The 27,575-nt window shown below is 34.7% G+C and overlaps 1 protein-coding gene and 1 pseudogene across 1 annotated transcript; one reads left to right on the top strand and one right to left on the bottom strand.

Annotated features, from left to right (window-relative positions):
* Window positions 1-618: 618 nt before the first annotated feature.
* On the bottom strand, window positions 619-27,575 carry kdn (citrate synthase). The gene is made up of 9 exons (XM_090120383.1): window positions 27,419-27,575; window positions 18,558-18,719; window positions 17,876-18,105; window positions 17,092-17,248; window positions 16,462-16,661; window positions 6,733-6,865; window positions 5,698-5,843; window positions 4,836-4,998; window positions 619-2,591 (listed from the first exon to the last, which is right to left on the bottom strand). The coding sequence occupies exons 1-9, from the start codon at window positions 27,461-27,463 to the stop codon at window positions 2,430-2,432; spliced, it is 1,398 nt and encodes a 465-aa protein (XP_089976509.1). The 5' UTR covers window positions 27,464-27,575; the 3' UTR covers window positions 619-2,429.
* Window positions 11,325-12,461, top strand: LOC149910906 (uncharacterized; annotated as a pseudogene).

The following is a 27,575-nucleotide window of genomic DNA, read 5'->3' as shown; positions in this document are numbered from 1 at the left end:
ACTTATGAGAATATAAAAATGAAAACAATATTTTAATGTCTTGTGTTTTGGGATGACTACCGTAAAAGAGCCGCCTCCTTGTAACAGTGGTTGACTCGTGAGCGTAGCACCGAGGTGTCCTGGGTTCGATTCCCGGTGGAGACGAAGAAAAAAAATGTCTCGTTCTAGTAGGACACACAAGGCTGATCACCTAACTTGTCCCTAAAGAAAATCGATCAGTGAAACAGATGTATAATGCATCTGCCCCTTACCCCACTAGGGGACATGGGACTTCACTATATTGATAAATCCCTAATTGGGATAAGAAATTAATTCCTATTATTTTGTGCTTATGGGCTGAAATAAGGAACCATAGATGCTTATCTTGTTTGTTTGTTGTCTCATGAGATTATTAATAAAAAAAATACTAAGGGCCGATTTTTCAATCCTTGGTTAAAATTTATCCGTCCAATAAAGTATTAGAATTATTATATATAATATATAATTATTATATTATTAGAATACACTTTTGAAATGGTAGTTTAATACTTTATTCGATGAATAAGTTTTAACCAAGGATTGAAAAATTAGCCCTAAAACATAAAGAAATTCAGGGACCATAGAAAAAAAACACAAATGTCTAATGTACTATATTTAATTTATTGTATTGTCTGTTAGAATCGCCGCTCGGCGTCCACATTTACGCAACACCACTGCTACAGTGGACTACACTAGTGAAATCACCTTACATTGACGAAATAATACAGCTGTTTAATTTAAATGATACCCTCACAAAATGATACAATAAATAGTCAATACTTTGGTAACTTGGTAATAAATTAGACTACAAGCGTTGCGAAATAAATAACATGAAATGATGCATACATATGTGGATACGTATATAGCATTTCATTTGGCTGAAACTAAGTACGATGGACATTATAAATACTGAGTAAGCGACGTTCTCGAGTCCGCGTGTATATTTGTAAACAAATGAGAGAAAATAATAATAGAATGAATAAATCGCGTTTAAAAGTCTTTAATTTCTAAATGAGAGAAAAGTATTACGTATTGAACTACTAAGTGACGCAGACTCTGACCGATATGCACAGCACTCGGCTTTGCCTGAATAGGATCACACTACACCATATCAATTTTGGTTTAACCACATACATCTAAAACGCTTTCCCATGATCACAGACGTAAGTACAATAAATCGAAAAGTAATAATCCGTACTCTTAATGCTAACAAAATAAATATTGATATTGTAGTGTGATGCGGTGAAGCGCTATACTACTCATTTTACCCTAAAACAAAAATACCTTCGAAATGAAAAACGAATTAATTTTTGCTTACACCCGACGATTCCTTTAACTAAATGACGATTTAGCACGCAAGCGCTAAAATGTCATTGCACATCAGAACATTATGAATTATTGAAAAAATTACTATATCAAAAGTTGAATAAAATTGTATTTCATATTCGTATTAAAATTATTACGATATGCATTCACATACCGAGACAAATTGATTGATAAAACATGATTTATTAAATTATTTCAATAAAATTTTACCGCATTACATGTAAATCCAAAACCCAACATTTGTTCGTCTGTCAGTGGCTATATTATTATGCTCTATGATGAATACCCAAACTCACTAAGACAATTACTTGGTACATTGCCGGTGGCCTACTCATTGTATGAACAAATAATCAAATATAAGACCTTTCAACAGTAGTGGATGTATTGGTAATTTCAGTGTGAACGATCAATTGTCACTAATTCGATTGGATCAGAAGTTGCAAAAAATGAAATTATCAGTTTAATCAATGGGTGATTAATTAACATTGATAACAAATACTCTATCCATTGATCAATCAAGTAATCACTGACAATTATATCACCCATTAATTAGTTGATAATTTCATCACCAACTTAACTTCAGCAAAAATTACATCACCAATCATATAACTGACAATGAAACTGAGAATAACACTGTCAATTAACCCAGAACGATGTAACCCCTGACAATCATCAATTGGCAACAATTACATCACCAATCATACAACTGACAATTAACCGAGAAAACTCATCACCGATCACTAAGCGCGTCACACATGGTGAAGATACTATAATATTTTATCAAATATTACAGTATCATAAGGTATCCGGTATCAGCGTTCTAACCATCATTTTTCTTTTTGTCATTGCGTACTAACCCCTGTAGAACCGCCATCCTGTTACAAATGACCCGAAATTTTGTGGGTGGTAAAAATGATGGTCAGAACGCTGATACCGGATACTTTAAGACACTGTAATATAAAATATTACAGTATCTTAATATATAATATTATAGTATCTTCACCGTGTGTGCACTTTAATCGTCAACAATGTCATCACCAACATCCACCACTCCCCCACTACACTCCCACTACACAACACAACACTTATTTGCCGAGTTGTTTGATGAGCGCGTCCGTGCTGAAGGACTTGGGCCGCTCGATGGGGAAGCCGAGCGCGCGGGACCACACGAGCTGAGCAAGCACGCCGAGCGCACGGGACACGCCGAACATCACCGTGTAATAGTTCATCTCTTTGAGCCCGTAGTACTGGAAAAGGGGTTGTTATTATTTATTTATTTATTTATTTACACATACAACTAACTATCATTACAGGTTAACCTAATTCGACAGAGTTCTTTTATAAATTAAGAAAAACAAACATATCTCAAAAATTTTTAAAAATAAACACGTTGTAACACTATAATAGCACAGTTGACAGATATATACTACGTACATACAGTTAGGAAACTAAGCCCCCCCCATGAAATTATGACGTATAGCTATAGGGCTGTTACTTTTTGATATTTAACCGACTTGGAAAATAAAGGAGAAGGTTATCAATTCGGCCTGTATATTTCTGTTTGCTTTTTTTCACAGTTGATTTTGTGGTAATTTGGAGATTAAAACCCGTTAAAATACAAAAATGGTGTAGCCTAAATATGAATTTACAAGAAGAAACAATCCGAATTAATACAGCTTGTAAAAGTAAATACGTTTTTATCAGTGCTATATTTCGAAATCTAGTTTTGTTATGGACGCCGAAGGCTATTTAATGTACCTAAATTATTTATAATGCTTGATATTTGTATTATACATATATTCAATAATTATTTTAAACCAGAATTTACAATACTTGTATGTAGGTATACCTACTAAATTATTTTTAAAACGATAAATTAAATTAAATTAAAAAAACACAAAATATGCAAAAATAAATTAAAATTATTATTATACGAGCATAGAACCTCTACCTTTTTGTTTTAGGAAGAAAAAGAAAATAGTTTGACAGGCTTAGTGCTTGACAAAGTGGAGACGCCACGTATCGATAAAATTAATACAATAATTATAATATCTATCTTTTTCTTCCCTAATATTTACGTAATTATGCACATAAATTTAAACAAGATTTTTTTAAGGTTTCCTTTTTTTATATTTTCGTGCTCTTCTAGATTGCGTAAAAAATAGATGCGATCTTTAAACAGACTGGACTCCTAATAGGTACTATTTGTAGCTATCATTTTGATAGAAAATATGTCAACATAATATAAAACTCATCCTGCCATATCTATAGAAATTAAAAAATAGTCTCTTTTTAACTTGTAGTCAGATATGGTATTTAAAAATATATTTATTGAAAGGGCTACAAACTGAAACAATCGATATTTATTTAATGTGAATTGACATCACTTTAAACTTTTTTCCATACTATATTCAAAATCTGTGGATGTGTCACCCGCTACTATCGATCCCCCTCAATACCCTTGTAAACACGCTTGATGGGGGGGGAGCCATTTCGAACATTTTGTATGAAGTTTCCTTACTGTATGTATCTGTATATTGTGATAATAGCCTATTAGGCCTCAATAATGAATAAACTTAACATTTTTGCTGATAGCATAATATATTTAGTAGTACCTTTGAAAATTCGCTCAAACTACAAGAAAACACATCTATTATATTGTGCAATGCGTTAATTATATATAAAAACTAACTTCTCTCACACTTATTTATATGTACCTACTGAAAATGTGTAAACTTATTTATGTAACTGATGCGAGAAAAAAAAAAAAAGAAGAAAAGCTTTCCGCCCGCAGCTTCGCCCGCTTTGTATAAAACATAATCCATACTAATATTATAAATGCGAAAGTAACTCTGTCTGTCTGTTACTCAATCACGCCTAAACTACTGAACCAATTTGCATGAAATTTGGTATGAAAATATTTTGATACCGGAGAATGGACATATGCTACCTTTTATTGCGAAATATGTACCACGGGCGCAGCCGGGGCGGACCACTAGTAAATTATATACATACTAAAACCTTAAATCACTCTATCTATTAAAAAAAACCGCATCAAAATCCGCTGCGTAGTTTTAAAGATTTAAGGATACATAGGGACATAGGGACAGAGAAAGCGACTTTGTTTTATACTATGCAGCTATGTAGTGATGACCGGGTTCAGTGGCGTGTCATGACTGAGGCCTATGTCCAGCAGTGGACAAGTGTAGGCTGACAATGATGATGATATATTCATAGTATAATCTGTATTTAAAGTCAGACTACATAATAGTCCAATAGTCACTTGGGGTCACTGAAAATCAGTGGTGGTAAGGTATTAATCACCTTGCCATCATATACTGAGTTGGCTCCATTTGTCAGGTCACTCACTGCCACATTACAGTTCTTAGGAATAAGATTCTTTTTATTTCTTTTTGTTTTTCCTTTGTAAATGTATCTCGTGTTGTGATCTTGACAATAAATGTGTTTTATTTATTTATTTATATAATTACCTGCAGCAGCACACCAGAGTGGGAGTCCACATTGGGCCACGGGTTCTTCACTTTGCCGAGCTCAGTGAGTATGGGCGGCACCACCTTGTACACCGCCGCCACCAGCTTGAACATCGGGTCGTTGGGGAGGTGCTTCAGCGCGAACTCGCGTTGACAGGTGTACCTGTATAGGTATTTATAAAGGTGATATAAAAAGATTATAGTGAGGTAACAGTGATATTGTATGTTTTTAAGCTATTGCATAGCTTCTATCGCGGACTTTGAGCGCGGGGACCGAATCCAGAAATTTAGTAACGAAAAACCTCACGCTCTAGCTTTACCGCGGCAGTCCCCGAGTGCCACGTCTTTTTTTTTACATTTTTATGTGTAACACTTATTTTAATATGAAGACAGTATTTTATTTAACAGAATTTTATTAAAAGTGACGTTATAAAAGAGAGATTTACTGCAGCTGAGATTTTTAGAATAGCGATTAGAGAGATTCTCACAGACTACCAGAATTCTGGCATCAATTTCAATAAACATTCCTCTTAATTTAGTCTACATTCTTTATTTCAGGCCCGTATTTTTACTTTCTTTCACTGTTAAGTTCATATCTATTTAAAAAAAATGGTTGTCTGTAAAGTCGGTTTACTGACGATAGTTGAACGTGACAACGTCCGATTGTGCTTCTTTGTCGCTCGTTCCGCGCTCTCGCTTGCACTTCAGGTCTTACATGGAACGCTTCAGAGCGAGGTAACGCCGCATGAGTCATGTTTTTTCCTGCGTGCAGCCGGCTATATCGAATTATAAGACGTTGTCACGTCAAAACGACCATCTTCACTTATGAATCCTGCCATCCTGTAAGAACACCACTACTTACCTAGGATCAGTCTTCCTGAGCACAGCATGTCCATATCCTGGCACCACTTGGCCAGACTTGAGTGTCTTCCAGATGAACTCCTTGAGACCTTCCTCCGTGAAGTTGTCACCTACTTGCTTTCGGAGCTTCTCCAGCCAGATCAACACCTGTTACCAAGGAATTGATTATACATTATTAAGGCCGAAATCTATATATGTATATAAAACTCAAAGGTGACTGATATAGTGATCTATCAACGCACAGCCCAAACCACTGGACCTATCGGGCTGAAATTTGGCATGCAGGTAGATGTTAGGACGTAGGCATCCGCTAAGAAAGGATTTCCCGAAATTCTTGTGGGAACGGGGAAAAACGGGGATGCACGTACAAAGTCGTGGGCGGAAGCTAGTCTATATATATAAAAGAAAGTCGTGTTAGTTACTCCACTTATAACTCAAGAACGGCTGAACCGATTTAGCTGAAAATTGGCAGGGAGGTAGTTTAGAGCCAGGAGAAGGACATAGGATACTAAATATGTACCACGAGCGAAGCCGGGGCGGACCGCTAGTATATTATAAATAGTGATAGAAGACAAGGACACATTCGTAAAAATTAACAAATATAATGTTATACTTTATAGTGGAACAAAACTGTTAAAAATGATATAAAATATTATTTGGAACAAGATACTAAACAACTCAAGGAAACAATCCTATAATATAATATTAATTATTATGCATTTTGAAAATATTTTCATGCTGCATTAAACTAAATCAACTAAATCACTTCGATAGTTTGATAGGAAAATGATAACACCCCGGTATCTTAAAATTGTAGGCAATTTAAACGTGCCAGGATAGATAAAAATAAATGTCTACCAATTATTGCTCGTAGTGTCTATCACCTCCAGCTTATTTGACACTTAACTATAGACCTCCAGTATTTCAATTTCCTATTTTATTATTTTGGATTGGGGTTCAGGCCCTCTTACTAGGTATAAATATTAAGGGGACCTGTTCCCTTCCCTAGTAGTATATTTAATATCAAACTACTGACCTCTTGGTTAGCCAATCCGTGCAGAGGTCCAGCAAGACCGTTAAGGCCAGCTGCGAAGGACAGGTAGGGGTCGCTCAACGCTGAACCCACCAAGTGAGTGGTGTGAGCAGACACATTGCCTCCCTCGTGGTCACTGTTGACAAATAAAGAAGATATTAGATGGGAAAAACCAAAAAATTGGTTGTCTGTAAAGTCGGTTTACTGACGATAGTTGAACGTGACAACGGCCTATTGTGCTTCTTTGTCGCTCGTTCCGCGCTCTCTTGCACTTCAAGCCTACATGGAACGCCTCAGAGCGAGGTAACGCCGCATGAGTCATGTTTTTTCGTGCGTGCAGCCGGCTATCGAATTATACGTATATGTCACGTCAAAAAATTTGCTAAGAAAAGAATAACAAAAATACTGTCAGGAAAAACAAGTAAGTAATTATAGTTTTGGTTTGAGTAGTTCGGAGGGCCATTTTGATTGAGGTAATCAAACTTTGGTCTTAATCTTAAAATTTTAACTATTTGGTTGGTTAATTATTGTAATTGACTATGTTATGCTTATTTGAGTTATATCCACCTGTCTATGAGATTAAATTCTTGTAGGTATAATTCAAATTGACATTAGTATATTTTATTCCTAACGAGAAATAATAAGGAGACAATTTAACGGTCAGTGATAAAAATGAATTCAAGCTAATCACATTGATATGCTATACTTAGCAGAAATAGTTATCTGAACAAAATTAATTTCTTTGCACTGACTTGTTCTAAGAACTTATATCTTCTTTTTCTTATATATAAAAATGAATCGCAAAATGTGTTGGTAAGCGCATAACTCGAGAACGGCTGAACCGATTTCGATAATTCTTTTTTTATTATATTTCTTGAAGTACGAGGATGGTTTTTATGTAGAGAAAACGTAAATACATGTGTACCACGGGCGAAGCCGGGGCGGACCGCTAGTATTTGTATATAATTCCGTCTTGAATGTCACGACATATATTATGTAATTAAGCTGACTGCAACATAGTAATGACTGTAGCTTAGTGACGTGGCTAAATACCTTTTAATATTAATGAAATAGATACAGAATAATCTGTTTTTGTAAATGACAAGAGATATTTATTGAAAAATTTGATAAATAAATTATTTAATTCATAAATGTGCAATAATTTGTAAAATGATTGAAAATAAAGTGCATTGTCTATTTCTAATATGATTGAATACTTGTGTGTTCGTATTTCTTGCTTTAGTAGATAAATAACGACTTTAATAAAATATGAAATTATTTTATTTTCATTCAAATAATATACGTCAACATGTATATTAAATACACAAATGGATCAATCCCAACAAAAGGCAAATTAAAATTATCTTTGTCGTCGATTTGTACTCGTCATATTATTATGATTACGTTGGAGATACCTATTAATTCAATTTTCTTTTTAAATATGTATAAATAAAGCAACGAAACTAATAAAAACCCATTGTTTTCAGATACTCTCAAGAATTACGTAATTACTAATTATTATAATTATTTTGATACAATTAAATGGGCATAAATCGATCGCAAATACTACAAAACATTAACAATGAGCACAATAGCAAATATAATATAAATATATCTTGGCGTAACACCTTACATAACCTCAATGCGTGAGGCATCATATGACTAACGCCCACTTATTACAGTAGCAAGATATAGTATTATCTTTTTATTGTTTTAAATTGCCAAATTATATAGTACAGACACATTCTTATAGCAAAGTTATTACTTGTTTAGTTGACATGACTTTTTATCAATTAAAGCCTATATAAATTTACTAGCTTTCCGCCCGCGAATACGCCCGCGTTGTCTAAAACCTAATAAATTATATACTAAAACCTCCCTCCTGAATCAATCTATTTATTAAAAACGCATCAAAATCCGTTGCGTAGTTATAAAGATTTAAGCATACATAGGGACAGAGAAAGCGACTTTGTTTTATACTATGTAGTGATAAGCTTATATCATTTGCATTTTAAAAGCATAAAACACATAATACGAGTATACAAAAACATATATTCATAGCTTCAATACAAATACTACTCGTACTTAATAAAGTTGAGAAAAACATACACCAATTACTACATCATGTTATCAATTTTCAAGGTAATAGATAACGATAAGATGTAAAACACTGACACGTCAATGTGATACTAGCTGATAAGTATGCAGACAATTTATCAAATACATGGCAATTTTACTGTAAATGTTAGATATCGCATGTTTAGCAAACTTCGCTTATTTCACTAGTCCATTACAAGTTGTTAGTTATACACTCATGGGGTTACACAATACACAGTAGTACCTTTATAATTCAAGGGTGGATCGATTTTAATGACATTTACTTTTGAGCATTTGAACTGGAATTAAATTATGTATTTTTTAAATCTTAATATATATAAATCTCGTGTCACAATGTTTGTCCTCAATGGACTCCTAACCACTTAACCGATTATAATAAAATTCGCACACCATGTGCAGTTCGATCCAACTTGAGAGATAGGATACTTAGTTTAAACATGTAGGTACCACGGGCGAAGCCGGGGCGGACCGCTAGTATATTATATACACAATTACTATTATTTTATAATAGGGTACTTGAATCACTTTTAAATGGTGGTTGATTCGAGGTCGTGTAAGATAAGCATAGTATGGCGATTAACGAGACATTTGATACTTGGAAACATCCAAAACCAAACACTATTAGTATTAGTTACACAAGCGAAAAAGTAACTATTTATCTCAACTTATATTACAAAGAGGGAACATTTCTTTTTTACATGTATGATTGTAATGTTTTACATAAAAACTAATGGACCGATTTCAAAAATTCTTTCACCATTAGAAAGCTACATCTTTACCCAGTAACACAGGCTATTTTATATCTAAAGAAAATCAGACGGATTCTGGGGAAGCGGCTAGTTTAAAATACCATTTTAGTGTAAAATCTTACACGTGGTTTAGTGTCCAGCGACGCGTTTAGAGGAAACACCGTTATTGGTTACAAGGCCAGTAAAATTATACGATCGCGGTGCAGAAATTAGCAAGGCACGACATTATATAAACGCAGTATTACAATATTAGGATATGGTAATACTGTGATATAAACTTATCAGTTACAGGTAAGCCTATATGCGGGTAATTACACGTGAAAAAGCGAATAAAGAGTTATAATAAGACCGGTTACACGGACTTTTGGTATGTTTTTGTTTTTACTTGGGTGAGGAGAAATGTTAAATTTCGAAGTTATAAAATGTTAAATTACAAATTAAATTAATTAATTAATCAAATTACCTAGCAAGAAGAAGACGAGGCAAGCAGTTTGTATGGAAAGTGGGTTGAACATTTTGCTACATAAATTGTTTCAATGTTTTTCACATGTTGAGGAAAATTAAGGTATTTTCTTAATCATGCAATTAACTAGAATTTTACATAATATAAAAATTGAAATATAATATTTTGTTGAAAACACGAATGCAAAAAATACGTACATATTTATATCACTACGCGACTTATACACTAAGCGACTTTGTTTTATATATTATATACATATACTATATAAAACAAAGTCGCTTTCTCTGTCCCTATGTCCCTATGTATGCTTAAATCTTTAAAACTACGCAACGGATTTTGATGTGATTTTTTTAATAGATAGTGATTCGAGAGGAAGATATACATATAATTTATTATGTTTTAGACAAAGCGGGCGAAGCCACGGGCGGAAAGCTAGTATTATATACATTGCAAAATATAATTTACAGATGCAATCATAAGGATAGCTCACGGATACAGACAGGAGGAAATACGATGACTAATGGCACACTCTTCCTCATCCCTTCCCATCCAAGATTGATCCCAACGTACTAGTTACGAATGACGCATCGCTTTTGCTAACGTAATTATTTCTGCTATATATTCCTTCTATTATTTTGCTTTTGATATGCTTCAAATATCCAAATTGTATTTAATTGATAACTATATAATATTGATAACTACTAATATTATAAACGCGAAAGTTTGTGAGGAGATATGTTTGATACTAATTCCCGAACAATCTATTAATTATCGATATAACCATTAGAAAAACACATGAGAAATAAAAATACTTGATTTTGAACCGCGCCGCGCAGCTAGTATCATTATAAATTATATCGTTTTAGTTAGTTACATCATTTATGAATCAAGAAAGACTGGTAAGATATCTTCAATTAAAATTACTTACTATAATTGGTTGCTTTTGTGTACCCTAATTGCAGCATTATAAATCTTGCACATGCATGCAAAATAAAATAAATTGCAATAATACTACAGGTAAATAGAACGTAGTATTGCAATAGAAGGCAATCGCCCGCTATAAGCTGTTAGCGAGAGCAGCGAGAGAAGGTTGGGGGCTTAACCCCCAAGTAGTTAAAACTATATATATCGCAGTTATAGAACCAACTATATTGTATGCATCAGCAGCGGAAAGGATGGGGGTACGAAAGAGGCTTAACACCGTTCAACGGGGTTTTGCCCAGAAGATCTGCAGAGCATATCGAACTGTCTCTCTGAACTCTGCGATGCTGTTGGCTGGGATACTCCCACTTGATCTCAGAATACTCGAAGCTTCGAGGCTTTATGAGATCAAGAGGGGTGTGTCGCATCCGGCGGTGTTGAGGGACAGGGAGGTGGAACCAATGGCTCTTGCGATTGAGGACCCACATCCGGCAGAGCAGGTAGAGCTGGGGTTTGGCTTGGTAGATGAGGATACCTATGCCGACGTGGTTGACAGCCACGTCCATAGGATCTATACGGATGGCAGCAAAATTGAGGGTCGAGTCGGAGCCGCCCTTTCCGTTTGGAAAGGTGAGACCGAGACAAAGGCCATCAAGCTTGCGTTGCCACCGTATTGTACCGTCTACCAGGCTGAGCTCCTAGCGCTCAAAAGAGCAGTAGATATAGCCTGCAAGAGCGGAGCGACAAAGGTCGGTGTCCTCAGCGACTCCAGATCGGCACTCCAGGCGGTCACCCTGAGTTCCCCTCATCCCCTGGCCGTGCAAACACGGGCGGCCCTCCGAAAAGCTGCATTGCAGAGGCGGGAGGTCTGCCTGTTTTGGATTAAGGCGCACGCAGGGCTGAAGGGGAACGACCGGGCAGACGAGTTAGCCAAGGGGGCCGCTCTGGGGTTGAGGAGGAAACCGGATTACGATCTGTGTCCTGTTTCATTCGTCAAGCGTATCTTGAGACAGGATACGATCAGCGAATGGGATAGGAGATACGATGTAGGAGGAACGGCCGGAGTCACGAAGCTCTTTTTCCCAAGCGCTGCTGCTGCATACAAGGTAGTCGGGAAATTAGACATCACACACCACACCACACAAGTACTGACTGGTCATGGCGGATTCGCCTTCTATTTCAACAGATTGAAGATTCAAGCTGAAGGAGAATCCGTCATGTCTATGTCAGCCCGGAGTTGAGGAGACGGTTCCTCACCTGTTACTCGAGTGCCCAATTTTTGCAAGCAATAGATATGCTATTGAGCAAAAATTGGGCATGGCGATGACGGGTGAGAATCTGCCTTCCGCCCTGGGGGATAAGTGTAGGGATGCGTTCTTACAATATTGTAAGCATATTGTAGTCGTAGTTAACCAAAGAAATAGTGTGTGATATTAGTTTAACTGTGATATAGGATTAAGTTGAGTGTTTTTGTGCCGTGTTTTTATTGAATTTTCATTTAATAATTTAAGTTCTTATAATTTTAATTGTACATTATTTATATTTATATTATGTAAGTACTTAACCAGTATGTTAATATTTCTAAAAATTGAACAAAAAAAAAAAGCAAAAAAAGTCTCTGGACTATAATCCAGAGGTGGCGCGAACACCCTGTGATGACGGGTGCCAATAAAGAAAAAAAATAATAATAATACTACTGTACGGGCTAGCCGTACATCCTGACTCAGCGCTTTACACGATCCTATTTCATTATGGTGACAAGAACATCTTCACCCAGTTGGTCTGCGCTCGCGGCTCGTGTAAAGCGCTCGGGGTGTACGCGCTATATCAATTAATATCATTATCAATCATCAACTATCAAATATATCAATATATCAATCATATCATATTATCATCATTAGTTTAAAGTATCAATCAACAATAAAGTGATCAAAAGCAATAACTTGTTTTACATCATCAGTAGAAACTATCAAACTATCAATTTATCAACTAAAGGAGTGTATGGGATATCATATCATATCAATCAACAGCCCATACAACTACGTTCATGAATTAATCCCGCACAATCGAAGAATCCGACTTATAAGGGAAATCATCACTACATAGTATAAAACAAAGTCGCTTTCTCTGTCCCTATGTCCCTTTGTATGCTTAAATCTTTAAAAGTACGCAACGGATTTTGATGCGGTTTTTTTTATAGATAGAGTGATTCAAGAGGAAGGTTTTAGTATATAATTTATTAGGTTTTAGACAAAGCGGGCGAAACCGCGGGCGGTAAGTTAGTATCATATATTTCAGATGAGACAACTCAAGAAAAAAGTATAAATATATTCAAAAGTATAACTCAGACACGGAACCAATTACATTTAAACCGTTATCAATAAAATTCATTCATTGTCATATCAATATCGTTATACCTCGTGTATACATCCATACTAATATTATAAATGCGAAAGTAACTCTGCCTGTCTGTCTGTCTGTTACTCAATCACGCCTTAACTACTGAACCAATTTGCATGAAATGTGGTATAGAGATATTTTGATACCCGAGAAAGGACATAGGCTACTTTTTACCCCGGGAAATAGGATAGGTTTTAACCCGGACATCCCACGGGAACGCGAACTATGCGGGTTTTTCTTTGACTGCGCGGGCGAAGCTGCGGGTGGAAAGCTAGTTTTAATATAAGTTTTTATTGAAGCAAATCGCTAACAACATTGAGTCGTACCTTGATCAAGTGGCAAATTAGCATTTATTGGCACGATATAAAAATTTAGTTAGCCGTTGCTGTGCCGGCCTATTTTAGTTCGACTATTTTTAAACACATGTATTGATGCTGTGTTGCATACATCACTAGACAGTCTTGCAGTGGGCCAAATGCAAGATTATTATATCGTCGTATAATTTTCTACTAGGTTGTTATATGTGGTTTTGTTTAAAATTTATTAGTCTTACTTTTTATTGTATCTGTTTTTTTTTATTAAGAACAAAAAAAAGTTGTTCAACGTGAAAAATGTTGATTAAACTTGTTATTTTTAACAATTTAATATTCGACCATCGAAATCAATTATTTAATGTACATTAGTTATTTTGTTTTTTTTTGAATTACCGTCTAACTAACCGCCGAAATCCCAAAAAGTTATTCGTGTTTTTAAAAATTGTTTTTTTTTAATTATCTTAACAGGAAAATGTTCGTAAACACCGAATTAATTACTTAGCTGCGGAAAACTATGATTGGCCTTGACGATTGAATCCCTAAATTACTTTCCCGAGTCTTGAGAAAATGCATGATTTGAGATCTACTTATCTCGTAATTTCTAAACTAATTAAATTAAATAATATGTTGTTACCCATTTAATAAAAACAAGTAGTCTCAATAATCATCTATTTTTATCAGGCCAAAAGGATAAATATTTATTGTCTAAAATAACAATATATTTGATGTATTAACGTTGGTCTGGTAATAGAAGTTCTTGCGAGATCGTTTATTTTTATACGAAGTCGTGGGACTACAAACAAAAAATCACTACATAGTATGAAACAAAGTCACTTTCTCTGTCCCTAGGTCCCTTTGTATGCTTAAATCTTTCAAACTACGCAACGGATTTTGATGCGGTTTTTTAATAGAGTGATTCAAGAGGAAGATTTTAGTATATAATTTATTAGGTTTAAGTCAAAGCGAGCGAAGCCGCGGACGGTAAGCTAGTAATGAATAAATTGTAATAATTATAAACAATACAGTGAATATAACATTAACAAAAGTATTTAATACTTAAAAAAATGTTATCGTTCTAATACAAATTACCATCAATATCAAGACTAACGAGGAATAAATTGACAATGCGCGCTTAATATGGAATTTTATCACCTATTACGTAAGAACATCATCATTTGAACGTTCAAGTCGTTGATGACGTCATCGCGCCAACCGCGAAACGAGCATTAAAGAAATATATATCTTTGTTTATTTGAATTCATGGTGAATTTAACCTTCATTGCTTCCTTTACAATTATTCGAATTTAAAATTCAATTTAAAGTCTAACTAATTGCTACAGTGAGAATTTTATAAACGATATTTGGCATATCTGTCAAAATGACATTTCACGCATATAGCCCGCCATTTTTCGTTTATTAAATCGGTTTTATAAAAATTGGAATACATATAACGTTAAATATAAAGATCACAATTTCCAACGCAACAATTCTTTAAAATAAATAATTAATTAAAAAATATTAGTTACAATATGGTTACAATCAACAAAACAGGGTCTGTAGAACCCCTTTTCACATTTTATGTAGAAATTATCATTAAAATACACTTGAATACACACATGAAATGGCAATCGCCTTAACAGACATACACATAAACAAGAAATTCGCATCAGCTAAGCATGCATGGTTATCAAGCAATACATTCGCAATGCTAGAAACTAAAAAGCAGTTTTTGGGAAGAACTCAATGTTGTAAGTCTCTTTTTAAGTTTTTTAGCATGTTATTCGATAATGGAATGTATGATAAACAGATTAAAATATGAAAGTCTGCATACTTATCACTATAAATATTATCAACTTGAAACAGTGTCTGAAATTTTTAATAATTTTTTTTTATATAAAATTCAGTGTCACATATCAAGTTTCACCTAGTAAATTCACTACTATCCGTTCTTTTATGTAAGCATCACTTTTTTAATATTTTTAGGCTACCTCAACCAAAATGTCCTCGAACTTCTATTTTAATGTATACATGGTAAGTTACAGTCACATATTAAACTTTAACTGAGTCATTTTTTTTTTCATTTTGTTTTCCTTTCCCCACTCTCCTATGATTACTACAGCAAGCTCAAGTAAGCAAGCAACACTCCATTTAACAAAAATATAGAATTTCCCCTGTCCACCCATTTTCCCCAAAAGTTTTAATATCAACTGTGATATCCCTTTCTCACTCACAGAGGTACAATCTCATCACAATATTTCCCCCTTTTTAAATATTTTGTTTATTTATTTTCTGTTTCCCCTTCTCGCCTTGAATAGTGAAGTATCATCTCATCACTGTATCCCAAAACTTTCCCGAATGTTATATGTCAATTTCCCTATCCCCCTCCTTGGTACAGTAGTTGACGCGTGAGCGTAGCACCGAGGGGTCCTGGGTTCGATTCCCGGTGGAGACGAAGAAAAAAAAAATGTCGGTCTGGTAGGAGACAGAAGGCTGATCACCTACGTGTCCCTAAAGAAAATCGATCAGTGAAACAGATGTATAATGCATCTGCCCCTTACCTCACTAGGGGACATGGGACTTCACTTTTTTAAAGTGAAACTTTTATTATATACATCGTCTCAAACTTATTGGTCTGTGTAGCGCATGTCGCGTGACGGTCGGCTGCCGAGTAGGTATAAAGCAGTGTTCGGAAAGTTTCACTTTTACCGTGGTTTCATAAAACCACACAACATTTTTTTCCCTATCCCCCATTTATTCCCTCACTCACCTATGAATAGTGAGGTACAGCCTCATCAGCTCAGTGAACTGCGGGTCCTCAAAGCCGAGCATGGTGCAATAGTTAGCGGACCAGTCCTTCGCCTCATCGATGGCTCCAATCCCCTTGCCGTCGCGGTACACGTTGCGGTAGATTGTCGCCGCGATCACGGGCAACTTGGCGATGAGGTTCATCGCGTCTTCGTATACGTACTGAGAAGGCGGGAAAATTAGGTTTATTTTTTAATAGGAAAGAAAGTAGTAGAAAGTGCAGTAAAATGAGTTTTTTTGTAGGGAATTAAGGTGGTTCAATTGTAGGATATAGATTGTCGCCGCGATTACTGGTAGCTTGGCGATGATTTTCATCGCGTCTTCCGTATACGTACTGTAAAATTTGGTGCAGAAAAGTTTTTATGAAAGGATTTTTTTCGTAGGGAAATAAGGTAGTGAATATTTTCTGTAGCAACTTGGCCATCATCGCGTTTTCGTATACGTATATGAAATGGTGGTAAATGAGAGTTTTTGTGGGGCTTACAGATATTAGTTTATGGTGAAAAAAAAACCTTGACATTTAGTTCTGTGCTCATAATATGAAATGCCTTTTAACTTTTTATTTTTTTTCTAAAAATCGAGTGTCACCCACCTCCCAGTACTTAGACTTGTGCACGCCCTCCGCGTACGCCTGCGCGAACTTTGACTCGCTGTTGAGCGCGGTCACGGCGGCCGAGAACTGCGACATCGGGTGCAGCTTGCTCGGCATGTTGTTCAGCATCGTCACCACGTGCGCGGGCAGCTCGGCTCTGCGCACCAACACGAATTATAAATTAAAAAAATATCTAATGTGAGTTGAACTCACGACACGGAGGATACAGTATGGTATATGCGAAAGAGCAACTCCGGTACAAACATTATAAATCTATACTAATATTATAAAGAGGAAAGGTTTGTATGTATGCATGTATGGTTTTCACGCATAAACTACTGGACCGATTTTGATGAAATTTGGCACAGATCATCTTTAGACCCTGAGAAAGAACATAGGCTACCTTTTATTGCAAAATATGTACCACGGGCGAAGCCGGGGCGGACCGCTAGTAACTAATAAGTGAACAAAATCGGTCTAATGTGAATCGGACTAGAAGGATTCCATACAAGAGCAACTGTAAAAAGTTGGTCACGCATCCAATTGATGGCCGTGGTAACCGTAGCTTAACCTTGACTAAATTATTTGTTGTTATAGAATATAGAGGCATCAAAAATAAATCTTTTCTGAAAATTGCTTCTGTCTATCTATCATAGTTCACGAATTCAAGTCTCATTTCTTCTGTCCTTAAAACATCAGCTTTGAACCGTTACATCTTTCTAGACAGCTAGATGACTTCCAAATATGCATTACACTAAAAGAATTTCACATTGTCGTCACCTACCTCTGAGCCCATTCCTTAGAAATGGCCTGCACTTGAGCGTCGGTGGGCACTTCGCCAGTCATCAGCAGCCAGAAAAGCCCCTCAGGCAGCGGCTCCTCCCCGCCCTTAGCTTTGGGCAGCGCCTTCTGGCACTCCGGAATCGAGAGCCCGCGGAAACGGATACCCTCGTCCGCGTCCAGCACGGAGGTCTCACAGATCAGACCTTTGATACCGCGCATGCCACCGTACATCTGGGAACGGGTGTTATGGTCATTGCATTGCACGGAATAGGAAGGAAAATAATGATAATTTAAAATGGACTTTATGATATCCTTTGTAACTCCTCTATCCCTAAAAGTTATTCAAATGTGATTCCAAGATAATTCCTGTAAAAGGGATAATGTGTTTCCCCTGAAATTCTATCGTGAGTCCGAAAGAACTCGAAACATAATCTTTATCTGTACCATATAATGAACCCTCTAAGTTACTTGTTGTTGTAATTGTACGAAGTTAAATAAATAAACACTACACTAGGGCTGAATTCACTATATGTATAAAAGGAAATGTATCCGTGGGAGATAAATGAAAACAAAACCTAAGAACTTTCAGAACTGGTATACGATGCTATAAAGTTACCTTTATAGCAATTTTTTGTAACATGTATTTTTAAAAGAAACTACAGAATTAAGGACTGATCCCTCACCATGTCAACGGTGACCTCTCCAACTTTGGTGGCGCCATGTTTCTTGCGGAATTCGCGGATCTTCTCTTGTTCCTTGGGAATCTTATCTTGAAGAACGCTCTTCAGGTTTGTGTTCTCCGCACTCAAGTTGCGGAGCAGAATCGTTGCCGTTGGGCATATTTTCTATAAGACAAAAGAAAACATATTATGTGTAAGCATGTTCCAAACTGACACCATGGACAATGGCCATGGACTAGTACAGTTTAAGTTTATTCTATATTGTAATCCTAATAAAATCTTAAGTTGTACCTCGTGATCACTACCTAGTATAAATCGGAAATAACTACATACTATTATAATTTACACGTTTCTCGGTCACTATCTATGTAGGGTAGAATAACATACACAATGAGTCGTTATAATTGTACATACACAATGTTTATACTTCCTCTAATTACGAATTATTTCTATATGTGAATACCAATTTACATAGCCAATAACCATATGTTATCACAACTGAATCCAAAAACAGGTAAATTGTGTTTCAAGTTCAAAGCAATGACATGGATGTTACAACTTACATACATACGATTATCTATGTGCCCCGTGGATTTACCCGGATTGCTCCGTTACTACCGGTCTTAACGTGACGACGTCCTACAGCTGGACTATCTAACAGTGAAATGATTTTTCTAATTACACCCATGATTCCTGAAATTAGCGCGATCAAGCAAACAAACTCTCCACCTATATAACTAATATTATACAGATAGTTTCATATGATCAATGAGGACCGGGTAATGACACATCATAGTAACAAAGGCACTGGCCTTAGAGGAACACCGGTTTGTTCAAGGCGGTCAACTTAGATAATACCGGATGAAAAATACAACATACAACTTATTAGGTTATGAGGCCAAAGTACACTCGAAGGAAATTTTTATTTGGATAATCCAACGGTTAGGTTTCAACCTTTGCTTGTTTCCTTGAAATCAATTTTGTATTGAGGAAAAATACTTCACTGCACGAGTACAAGGGCATAATGTAAATTGTTAAGTAGAGTAGAGATACACTTTATAGCACAGGAAAATTATAACAGAAAAACTGATTAAAATGAAACATGGACGGCATCAAAAGTAATACCTTCTTCACTATACAAGGTATTATTTAAACAGGTCGAGGTTTTAACATAGCGTGCAGTAACCGTATTGTTTATAATTTAACTGCATTTTATCCGTGTCACTTAAACTAAGTTGTAAAACGCAGATGTATATGGCATATGCAAGCCAAAATTATAACATAACTGTTAACTACACTTCCAGTGAAGAGTGAACAGGTACCTAAAGATTCACGATCTATCTAACAACTCATCTATGCTAACAAAACAAGATCTATGTTAAGCGTTTCCCTATAGTACGAAAAAATGAGCGTGTGTGCCGAGCACACGTGTCAGAGGTGAGACTTCTTTGGCAAATTATTAAAAGTTACCAAAATCGTCGAATACGGTGACGTGACGGTATCGCCATGACGCGACCTGAAAATTTACTTTCAATGCGCCTTAATAGAAGATTCAAATAAAAAAATTGGTTGTCTGTAAAGTCGGTTTACTGACGATAGTTGGACGTGACAACGTCCGATTGTGCTTCTTTGTCGCTCGTTCCGCGCTCTCGCTTGCACTTCAAGCCTTACATGGAACGCCTCAGAGCGAGGTAACGCCGCATGAGTCATGTTTCTTCGTGCGTGCAACCGGCTCTATCGAATTATAAGACGTTGTCACGTCAAAAATCCACATAACAATAAACATCTACCTGAAACAATGAAACAAAACACGGCCACAATCTCGTATAACCTATTACCGAAGGCGATAAACGATCAGCAGCCGGGTCAAAGGAGCAGAGTTTAAACAATTGACATTGTTGGAACACAATGACTTACTCGACGCGCTGCTGTAATTGATTAGCTGTGTCCGCATCCGTCCGCAACTATTGCTGACAGATTCCTCAAATTGCACGCCAGTTATTGTATGATACTTGCGTTGTAAGAAAGGTGTCTAGACTTTTCATTTAGACGGTTAGTGTGAATGGATGTCGTGAAGAAGCTGTGTTGTAACTTGTGTTTAAAGAGTATTTTCAACAAGGCTACTTATACAGATTACTGAATAATTATGAGACAATTTTCTGATAAAATGAACAGGTACTTTGCGACGTCGCGTCCGTTTATTAGATAGATATTTACGGCTATGTAAAATGTGTCAAAACTCACAATAATGAAAAGACATTGAAACATTTATTCGTTGTAAATATTATAAAGTCACACATAAAGTAGGTAATTAGTCATTATCTGCAAATAATTAAGAACACGTACCTGCTCTAGTTAGCTCGTATGTTAAACAAATGAATCCATTTAAAATTGATTACAAATACAATTTTAATTGGCTAAATGGAGGATTGATAGACCTATTAATTAAATATGCATTAAGTTGATAATTGCAGTTTAAAGTACAAATGATTAAGAAAACTAATTCGATCATTTTATTGCCTTCAGATTATTTTTATTTTCTTTTGTAACATTTTCAAATTGATAAGTAGGTACTTTTAAAACGATGGAATGAAAATATGTATTTCAAAACAATACATAATAGATTGAATGTGAACAGATCTACAGTTTATAATATATTATCTATTATCTGAATATTTACAATAAAGAAAATAATATACATCCAAATAATTAATGTAAAATGTTATAGGTTTTTCTGTAAGAAAATTAATACTTCTTACGTTCCTCATTTGTAGGTCAATCCGGGCCCCGGGGAAACCTAGGCCTACTGCAACTGCCATCTACCTGCTAAGGAGAGGTGCCTAATGCTTATGGCGCATGCCCGCTGAGATAATATTATATTATTATATACCTAATAGAGTCTCGCTTCTTCGAGTTATTTAACAACTTATCCGATTATTCGAGAGATATATTTGATAAGTTGAATATAAAAACATTACAAATAATGTAGAGAAATAGTAAAATCATTTGTATACAAAACGCTATGTTAAGAAAACATTTCCATAAATATTTTATTAAGATTTTTCGATTAACTATTATACAAATGAAGTCTTATAAAGAATCAAATTTTAATTGACCCAAAAATACACAAAATACGACAATCCAAAAGTTGAGGAGCAAAAGTATTAATTGAATTTTAAACTGTATAATAAATAATTTTTAGTCAGCGACATTTAGAATCATGTACCGTAAAAACCTTATCACCTGCATATACAATGTGACGAAGTTGAATAAACCCGATTAGCATACGTTTACACTTTACAGTCAATAAGGGACACGAACACATTATAAGGAGTATTATTTGTATACGTAGTATATTATTATTAGTCTGTGGTATTATTTATATCCGAATCTAGTATTATTCGGGAAAAAATTAAATAATTGAATTAAATTATATGTTGTTCTGCAAATTCTGATCTAGAATATTCTAGAAGAAAGATCACCAAAGGCAAATCGTAGCGTTTTCTTCTTGAATATGAGTTTTTACTTTTACCTGTACTATTAACTATTCTGTGCTTTTACCTAACAAAGGTAGGTAGCTCTTAAATATACCAATTTTATTTTTCAATTATTTAAACTATACCTAGGTAAGAAGAGAAGTTAACATTAAAATTTAAAAAAAAACATAGAAAATATTTTTATTCATACTACAGATTTTTTTCAGAACACGATCTCAAGTCAGGCAATATTTTATCTAGAATTTCACGCGGATTTCTGTAAATAGGTCAATCTTAAGTGCCAATTATTTATAAGTAGGTAGGTGAAATGATACAGCCTATAGAAACGGGGAAAAGTAAAACAGGCCATAGCGCAAGCGCAATGTACATCGAAAATGGGTCTGTGAAAAATGAAATGAATTCTTTCAACCTTTCATATCTTTTGCTTTATCTGAGAGTAATATATTTCTAAATAGAACAGCTTTTATATATTATCGACTACAGATTGTTAAGCATGCCTGCAATACTGAAAGATTGCAGTTTCTTTACTGTTTTCTACTCGCAAATCATTTTCCATTAATTATTATGAATTGGAAACTCCAAAAAATTATTCCAATTTTATTTTGCATTATCGTATTTTACTTATATCGTTATCATTCTTTTTTTGCTAAAATCTAGAGCAGAAGAAGCCACTTCAAAATCTAATTTGTAAACGGTTTGCTGGCTTCATTTGTTTTGCAGATTTTCGCTTTTGTTCCAACACTAGCAAATGTCTCGGGCATTATTAAATATACAAATATTCCAGTATATTCTATATTAATTAATTAAATTACAGTAAAGAAGTTAAACGAAGGTATTATTGGGCATAACCAAAACAAAAATGAAACAAAAACCAACATAGAATTGGCTTCTTACTCGTAACATTATTTCAACTAAAACGCCAGAAAGAATGGATCTCACAAACACGAATGAATATCGACGTCAGCACGACAAAATCAGGCGCCAAAATATTGGTAGCATTGAAGCGAGAATAACCTTGGTCGGGGCACGTAGTTACGCAATACTGTGTAATACAGCGAACACTATCCAGTGTTCTACAGACAACACACGCACGTCTGCAATTATATAAAAAACTAGCTGTGCTGTCGCGGTTTTACCCGCATTGCTACACGATAATTGGTCTTAGGGTGATGATATTTAGCATATAGCCTTTTTAGATAAATGGGCTATCAAATATTGAAAGAATCTTTCAAATCGGACGCCTAGTTCCTGAGATTAGCGCGTTCAACTAAAATCTTCAGCTTTATGATGGTAATATGGATGGATATTAAGTCTGCTACCTGATAATTAATATGTTTTACTTTTACAAGAATCAAGTGATACGTTGGCTACATTATCAGGACATTACATTAGAAATATCAAATAATATAGCATAAAACATGACGTGTTGTATTTAAATTTTAAAGTATCCTATTAAAAAGTTGTTCAAATTTAAAGCTTTGAATGTTTTTAAACATTCGTAAATATAAAAGAAGTTATATTAACGAAGATTCTAGTTAATTATAATAGATAATCCCTAGATATTCAGAATAATATGTCCCTAGGGACAACAACTATTGCATACTTGATTTCATATAGATATTCAAGGAGTTACAATAAGTAAACATTAAATGTGTTGTTGCCAAATGTACCTGTATCATTGTTATATCAATCGATCAACAAAAATCCCTGATTTTGACATAGATATTATTAGATTCGCCGAAGCGAAGATAGCGATGTTCTAGAATGATCCACACAATCATATTAACATAGAATGAGATATACCTAGATTTATTTTATTCAAAATAACTGGGAATGAAATAATTTCGCTCCATTTACATAATAGGCGATTGTTCTTTACATAAAACGTACACAATTGCGCGTAATACGTAACTCTTATCCTGTCTGGCTGGTCATGACCATGTAAAAACTCTATCACGGAAAATGATAATTGTAACCTTAGCTTGTAATACATAATCCGAAATTTATATAAACACGTTGTTGTATTATATTTTACTAGGAGATTGGTATATTTAAACACAAAATGTCGAAGACTATTTAAAAGTAAATGTTTCATTTCATTCGTTATGGACAGTTAGTGCCTAAAATTTATATTTTTATATAAGAAAATGTTCAATCTGCCGGTTGAGCTAGTCACGGAATTGCAATGAAACAACTTTATATGATTTAAATTCAAATTAAATTCTTCAAAATAACTTGACGACTAAAAGCTATAACAAAAATGTTTCATCAAAATCTGTCCATTTGTTTTTGTGTGCAATCCAATATCTTCAATCTACAGTTTTATTCATGTGTAGAGATTTTAAATACTGAACTCAGTGTTTGATAAAAAATTAATCTAGTAGGTACATAACTATACACGTATATGTACCTATGTATAAAATGTGTGGTAACAATGTTATACATGTGGCGTAAATGTTTTATCGCGTAAATTAAATAATATATGTCTTTGGTTTATCGCAATGTGGTGAACATTCATGTTGATACAAGTGCTTATATATACAGTGTTATAGATTATAGATACTGATACAGATAAACCTACCGCTGAGAGCACTACAGCCTGAAAAGCACATGTCAATGAAAAGAAGGAAAAGTTGAATAATTATTGTGTAGTAAGTTCATTTCATCGACTTTTTTAGTAGGTATTGTTTTTTTTTTATTGAAAAACATAATACCTATTTTTGCGAGAAAAAACATATTTTAGGGTCCTTGATGCCTCCTTGGGGTCTATTGATAACCTATACACGCCTATACTAATCCATGCATAAGATGGTGGTCTAAAACGACTGTTCTATAATTTCCACTACCTACTTAGTTATCTTATAAAAGGTTTTAAGACCACTTTTATCGTAACGATATAAAACATATTCCCACCTATTCAGAAACATTCTTGATCCAAATATATTTATAGAAGTCCGTGGTATCACACACAAACGTTGTTTATTTTGTTTCAAGATCAATGCTTGGGACTGTATCATAATGTTTAGAAACTATCTACCTACTACGAGCTTAAATTTTTAACGGACGTTCCCAAAACAATATACATATTCACAATTCATGTATTTTTTTGAGTTTGTTGCACGATTACCGATTGATGGGATTATTTTTGTGTTGGATACAAGATAGAGACATGGTTTCATTTCTTGATCTTGAGTTGAACTTGTCTCCTAGGGACGACATTGATCTTCTTTGTAAAATTAAGCTTTATAAATGTTTATTCATAATATAAAAGTTTCATTATATTTTTTTATATGAACTTCGTAGATAACGATGCCTGTGCCTACATAATAATCTAGAATATCTTGAATACTTTATCTCAAAAGGGACACAGAGGACGTGAATGTCGTGAACTTTGACGGGCTTTAGATAAATTCATGCGCTTATTCGATAAGGACTGTGATATTATATCGATACTCGTTTGATAGAGATAATGCTCGGATGCAACAGCACAGAAACAATAAAGCAATTCAATTATGAATTCAATTTCATGGTGATATTATGCTATCGGCGTAGATTTGGTAGAACGTAACTTTTATTTAATGAAAGACATCATATTTAATGTAATATAAATGACACATTCTACATTACTCGTATGCTTTCAATAAAGGATTCATATTTCATACACGTCCAAAAACCACAAGAACCTTAAGGCCTTTTAAAAAGTAACGGCATAAGACATGCTATGTACCGTTAAGGCCCGAAATTTGTTGCAACTTGCAAGTTACATAAGTGTACAAAAGCATTTCACGTGATTGTTCAGAAGATTATCACGCATACGGCCTTATCATGTCGCCTGATTGCTTGACACGCTTTGATTTTAAGGTGAATTTTTATGAATTACGATAACTTTGGAATTGGCTATTTTTACCCGTCAATCATAAATAATATTCGCAACAATTCAACTAGGCTACCTATCAATTTACTCGTCGTCCAACCAAAGCTGCATTGGTTGCAGTTGAAAATCCTACATGTTGTTAGTTTTTACTAGGTACCTACGATGGTAAATACGGAGGTTTCTGTTCAACCTCACCGGGAAGTACGTATTCACTACATACGTTTTTACGTCAAGGTTGCGTAAAAGTAAGTACCTACAATCCACAATGACGATAATGACGTTTAATTTCAATCACATTTCAATAATGTTCACAGTATTCTATAATCACGGTACGTTTAAGTTGATTATGGTCAACTGTGTGCATTCTGCATTTGTGATTTTACGTAGGTATGCTAGGTAGGTATCTACAGTCTACAAGCATAGACTATGACGATGTTCTATGATTTAAAAAGAAACAGCTGACATGGCTAATTAGTGTGGAATTCTTGGTGGAATACTATGGGTAGTGGTAACGTAGTAGTAGTACTGTCATTATAAATTAAAATACATACCTACCTACTATATTTAATAATAAAACGAAGAGTAGGTACGTACCTACTAAAGATTTGATATGGAGTAGGTACTTGTTACGTACCTCCTATTTACCCGTAGGTCTAGGTACCTACCTACATTAGTTTTTTTACATATAGGTGAACCTACGACTAATCACTTTAAAAAAACATCATTTGTGTATTATATAATGCCAAATTTCTTTGAGGATACTAAAAAAGATGCTTTCTTATGAAATAATGACACTCAAAAATTTAAAATTTCAATTCTTATTGATTTCCTTCTCCTCCGATTCCAAAAGCATTTGTTAAGCGTCACTTTGACTATGAAATAAATGGAATTGGTTTACCTATCCTACCAAAGAAAAAAACGTAACAAACTTTTATGTAATCATATCTATATAGGTACTTAATACCTACCTATATTATTTTGTGAAAATAAAGTCAGTTTTATTGATAATATTTAGTACAATAAGGTTAACCAATGCACATGCGTTAACGAATCCTGATTTTATTCATCATTACTAAGACAGTTGAAAAATTTTTTAGGTTATAATAATGCCCACAAAAATACTCAGTATAACTTACCTAACCATTAAATAATTACTACATATTAGTCTGAAATATATCAAAACAATTGGAATGATTTTCTGAATTCAAGAAATAATTCACAGTCATGCCCAGTTAAGGCGGTTTTTTTCCCTCCAGCGACTGAGCATAAAATACTTAAAATCATTGTTCAAATATTATACCAATATTCCCGTTCTATTTTTGGTACACGAGTACTTCTGAAAAATGCACAGTTAGTGCACTTTAATCTTAAAATAGTTTTATTCTTATTACATAACTTCAAATTCGAAAATGTGACTGAAAGGTTATGTACTAGTTCCAAAGTATTGAAAATATTTATAGCAAAGAATTACAATATATTAAAGTTTTAATTACCTGTATTTCTACTAATTTTGAAGTGGTAATCTTGAACAGAGCCATATTTGAACCCACCGAACGCTAACCAGCACGCACAATCTAAGTACTCGTACACCTCGCTATCGATCACATTCGCGAGTAAAGGTTGGCTCACTTGGCTGGCTTGCCGCTTGGC

Source organism: Colias eurytheme, chromosome 1 (assembly GCF_061535395.1).
Source record: "Colias eurytheme isolate Ceu_HAF_F1 chromosome 1, ilColEury1 Martin Lab GWU primary, whole genome shotgun sequence".
Taxonomy (NCBI): domain Eukaryota; kingdom Metazoa; phylum Arthropoda; class Insecta; order Lepidoptera; family Pieridae; genus Colias; species Colias eurytheme.
This window is presented reverse-complemented; position numbering and strand designations above follow the sequence as displayed.